This window comes from Oncorhynchus clarkii, chromosome 25 (assembly GCF_045791955.1).
Source record: "Oncorhynchus clarkii lewisi isolate Uvic-CL-2024 chromosome 25, UVic_Ocla_1.0, whole genome shotgun sequence".
In the NCBI taxonomy this organism is placed as follows: domain Eukaryota; kingdom Metazoa; phylum Chordata; class Actinopteri; order Salmoniformes; family Salmonidae; genus Oncorhynchus; species Oncorhynchus clarkii.
The window spans coordinates 19936254-19940395 of NC_092171.1; the positions used below are offsets into that span (position 1 = coordinate 19936254).

The following is a 4142-nucleotide window of genomic DNA, read 5'->3' on the forward strand; positions in this document are numbered from 1 at the left end:
GCTGGCCCTCGCTTCATATTCGTCGCCAAACCCACTGGCTCCAAGTCATCTTTTAGTCTTTGCTAGGTAAAGCCCTGCCTTATCTCAGCTCACTGGTCACCACAGCAACACCCACCCGTAGCACACTCCAGCAGGTATATTTCACTGGTCACCCCAAGGCCTATTCCTCCTTTGGCCGCCTTTCCTTCCAGTTCTCTGCTGCCAATGACTGGAACGAATTGCAAAAATCACTGAATCTCCCTCACTAACTTTAAGCACCAGCTGTCAGAGCAGCTCACAGATCACTGCACCTGTACATAGCCCATCCAACTACCTCATCCCCATACTGTTTTTTTTTCCTCTCCTTTGCAGCCCAGTATCTCTACTTGCACATTCCTCTTCTGCACATTTGTCACTCCAGTCTCTATGACACCAATGTTTAATTGCTAAATTGTAATTATTTTGCCACTATGGCCTATTTATTGCCTTACCTCCCTTATCTTACCTCATTTGCACACACAGTATATAGACTTTTTTTCTATTGTGTTATTGACTGTATGTTTTGTTTATTCCATGTGTAACTCTGTGTTGTTGTTGTCGCACTGCTTTGCTTTATCTTGGCCAGGTCACAGTTGTAAATGAGAAGTTGTTATCAATTAGCCTATCTTGTAAAAAAAAAGAAAAAAAGTGATTTATTTAAATAATAGGTCATCAAGTTGGGCACCAGGCGTGTCCATATCTGGTTTTAACATCTACTCTACGGTCCATATAGCCTCCCAAGCCAAGACCTATATGAATATCTGCCATCAGATGGCAGTGTTAAACTACATTTACCCTGTAAACAAATGAATGAGAAGAGTGATCAAATCAGGCAGATGATTTAAATAACCCTATAGACAAATCATCAGCTGTATTTACATGGACTTGTATGTAATTTTGTAGTGGTGCCAGGGTATGATATCGTTTACAATTAGGATTTGTGTAATGCCATTATTCATATCACGGAATAAATGACCATTTGAATAGACGTTCACTGTTCTAAACCATAACAAAAGGAGAAAAGGAGAAAGGAACTATTTATTTAACAGAAATACAAAATGTATCACCTTTTGTGATAGCTTATATGTATCTATATGATATAATATACAGTAAGTTTAAAAATAAGAACCATATTTGGAAGTAATAGCAGACCAACTACAATGTAAACAGTCCATACATAGGCTATGTGCATATATGACGCCTGCGCCAACAAAAATAAAAAGTCTCAACCGGTCTGCCATCAGCACATACTGTAATACAGGGAAAAAAATATATTCAAAAACCCTACTAGTTCATAACCAGTACACAAGTAAAAACAAACATAGGACAAGTTCTGACTGTGCCTATGGGGCCTGAGAGATCTGTCACGTTGCCCAGGAGTGAGAGTATTTCTCACCAAGCTGCATTTAGCCATGTATGTATTTATTTATTTACAGTGATAGTGGCTGAGGCTATGGGGACCTGAATGGAAACAATAACAACACATCAAAATAAATGTGTTTAACTGCCAGCACAAAGTCCAATCACATTGGGTCACATTTGTGTTTAAAGGCTCTCTGGCTCCAGGCAGGTGTGCTTAGCTGGTTTGCCTCTAAGCCAGGAACCCAGAGATACCGAAGTGCTGCTAGTTGGCCGGAGTGGGGCTTCACTGTAAACTGTAACAACACCCTGCTCTTCAGCTCAGAGTCCTGAGACATCACTAGCCCTCCAGTTGCTCCAGCAGGGGGTTGGCTTCACTCTCAGGGGTCTTGACGCTGTCCGTCCTGACTATGCACGTTGGGCGGTGGTGATTCAACATGATGATCAGCTGCTGCCGCTCATGCTTCAGCTCCTCAATCTGAGCTTTGAGTTCAGAGTTCATCACCTCTAGTCTCTCCGATTCCTGAGACAGTGGGGGCAGGAAGATAATGACTTATTCCTAGAAAACTGGAGAATTATTTCACATTTCATTAAAGAAAAACCTCTCACCCTTTGTAGATAGTCTGTCCTCTCCTTCTTTTTGTTTCTACAGCGTGCTGCTGCTACTTTGTTTTTCTCTCTCCTTCGTTTCCTCCTGTCTTCTTCCTCATCTCTCTACATTAAAGGAAAGTGCAAACATATTTTAAAACCGAACAAGGTGGAAAAATGGACCACGCAATTATATTTCAACTGCAGGGAACAATCTAAAAGTGGGTTACTTGTTTTAATGATAATTCTGTCCAATAGGTGATGCTATTGGTCAACATTAAAGGCCCAGTGCAATCAAAAACACGATATTCTGTGACACACACCAAAACATTGTTGAATAATAGTAAATACATCAAAACTATGAAATAACACATATGGAATCATGTAGTAACCAAACCAGTTTTAAAATATATTTTAGATTCTTCAAAGTAGCCACCCTTTGCCTTGACAACAGCTTTGGACAACCTTAGCATTCTCTCAACCAGCTTCATGAGGAATGCTTTTCCAACCGTCTTGAAGGAGTTCCCACATATGCGGAGCACTTGTTGTGTCTACTTTTCCTTCACTCTGCAGTCCAACTCACCCCAAACCATCTCAATTGGGTTGAGGTCAGGTGATTGTGAAGGCCAGGTCATCTGATGCAGCACTTTATCACTCTCCTTCTTGGTCAAATAGCCCTTACACAGCTGTTGAAAAACAAATGATAGTGGGACTAAGTGCAAACCAGATGGACTGGTGTATCGCTGCTGAATGCTGTGGTAGCCATGCTGGTTAAGTGTGCCTTGAACTCTAAATACATCACTGATAGCGTCACCAACAAAGCACCCCCACACCTCCTCCACGCTTCACGGTGGAAACCACACATACTCCGAGTCTCACAAAGACACGGCAGATGTAACCAAAAATCTCAAATTTGGACTGATCAGGCCAAAAGGTCCGATTTCCACCGGTCTAATGTCCATTGCTCCTGTTTCTTGGCCCAAGCAAGCCTCTTATTATTGGTGTCCTTTAGTGGTTTCTTTGCTGCAATTCGAGCATGAACGTCTGATTCGCAGTCTCCTCTGAACAGTTAATGTTGAGAAGTGTGTTACTTGAACTCTGAAGCATTTATTTGAGCTGTAATCTGAGGTGCAGTTAACTGCCGATTTCTGAGTCTGGTAACCAATGAACTCATCCTCTGCAGCAGAGGTAACTCTGGATCTTCCTTTCATGGTGGTCCTCATGAGAGCCAGTTTCATGACAGCGCTTGATGGTTTTTGCGACTGCACTAGAATAAATTTTTAACGTTTTTGAAATTTTACGGATTGACTGACCTTCATGTCTTAAAGTAATGATGGACTGTCATTTTTTCTTTACTTATTTGAGCTGTTCTTGCCATAATATGGACTTGGTATTTTACCAAATAGGGCTACACCCCTACCTTGTCACAACGCAACTGATTGGCTGAAACGCATTAAGGTAAGATATTCCACAAATTCACTTGAATTTGAAATGTATTCCAAGTGACTACCTCATGAATCTGGTTGAGGGAATGCCAAGAGTGTGCAAAGCTGTCATCAAGGCAAAGGGTGGCTACATTGAAGAATCTCAAATCTATTTTGATTTGTTGAAAACTTTTTTGGTTACTACATGATTCCATGTGTGTAATTTCATAGTTTTGATGTCTTCACTATTATTCTACAACGTAGAAAATCATAAAAATAAAGAAAAACCCTGGAATGAGTAGGTGTGTCCAAACATTTTACTGGTACTGTATGCATGCATGTCAGCGGAGGCTCCTCAGAGGAGGAAGGGGAGGACCATCCTTCATAAAAATAAATGTAAAACATTTAGACAAAACTATACTAAATAGATTCACATTTCACCAAATAATTTATTAAAACACACTGTTTTGCAATGAAGGTCTACAGTAGCCTCAACAGCACTCCATGGTGTAGCCGGAGGACAACTAGCTTCCCTCCTCCTCTTGTTATATTGACTTCAAATACAAAACCTAGGAGGCTCTTCGTTCTCACCCCCTTCCATAGATTTAAACAGTAATTATGACAACTTCCAGAGGACATCCTCCAACCTATCAGAGCTCTTGCAGCATGAACTCACATGTTGTCCACCCAATCAAAGGATCAGATAACTAATCTAGTACTGAAAGCATAAGATACAGCTAGCTAGCACTGCAG

At 41.0% G+C, this 4142-nt stretch overlaps 1 protein-coding gene across 1 annotated transcript in view; it reads right to left on the minus strand.

The window, feature by feature from the left end:
- Positions 1–669: 669 nt before the first annotated feature.
- Positions 670–4142, minus strand: part of LOC139383814 (Jun dimerization protein 2a) — a 17833-nt gene continuing 14360 nt past the window's right edge. Inside the window, exons 3-4 of the mRNA XM_071128383.1 lie at positions 1987–2091; positions 670–1900 (exon numbers count right to left, since the gene is read on the minus strand). Of these exons, the coding sequence (XP_070984484.1) occupies positions 1718–1900; positions 1987–2091 (288 nt within the window). The 3' untranslated portion in view covers positions 670–1717. The remainder of the gene's footprint in view (positions 1901–1986; positions 2092–4142) is intronic.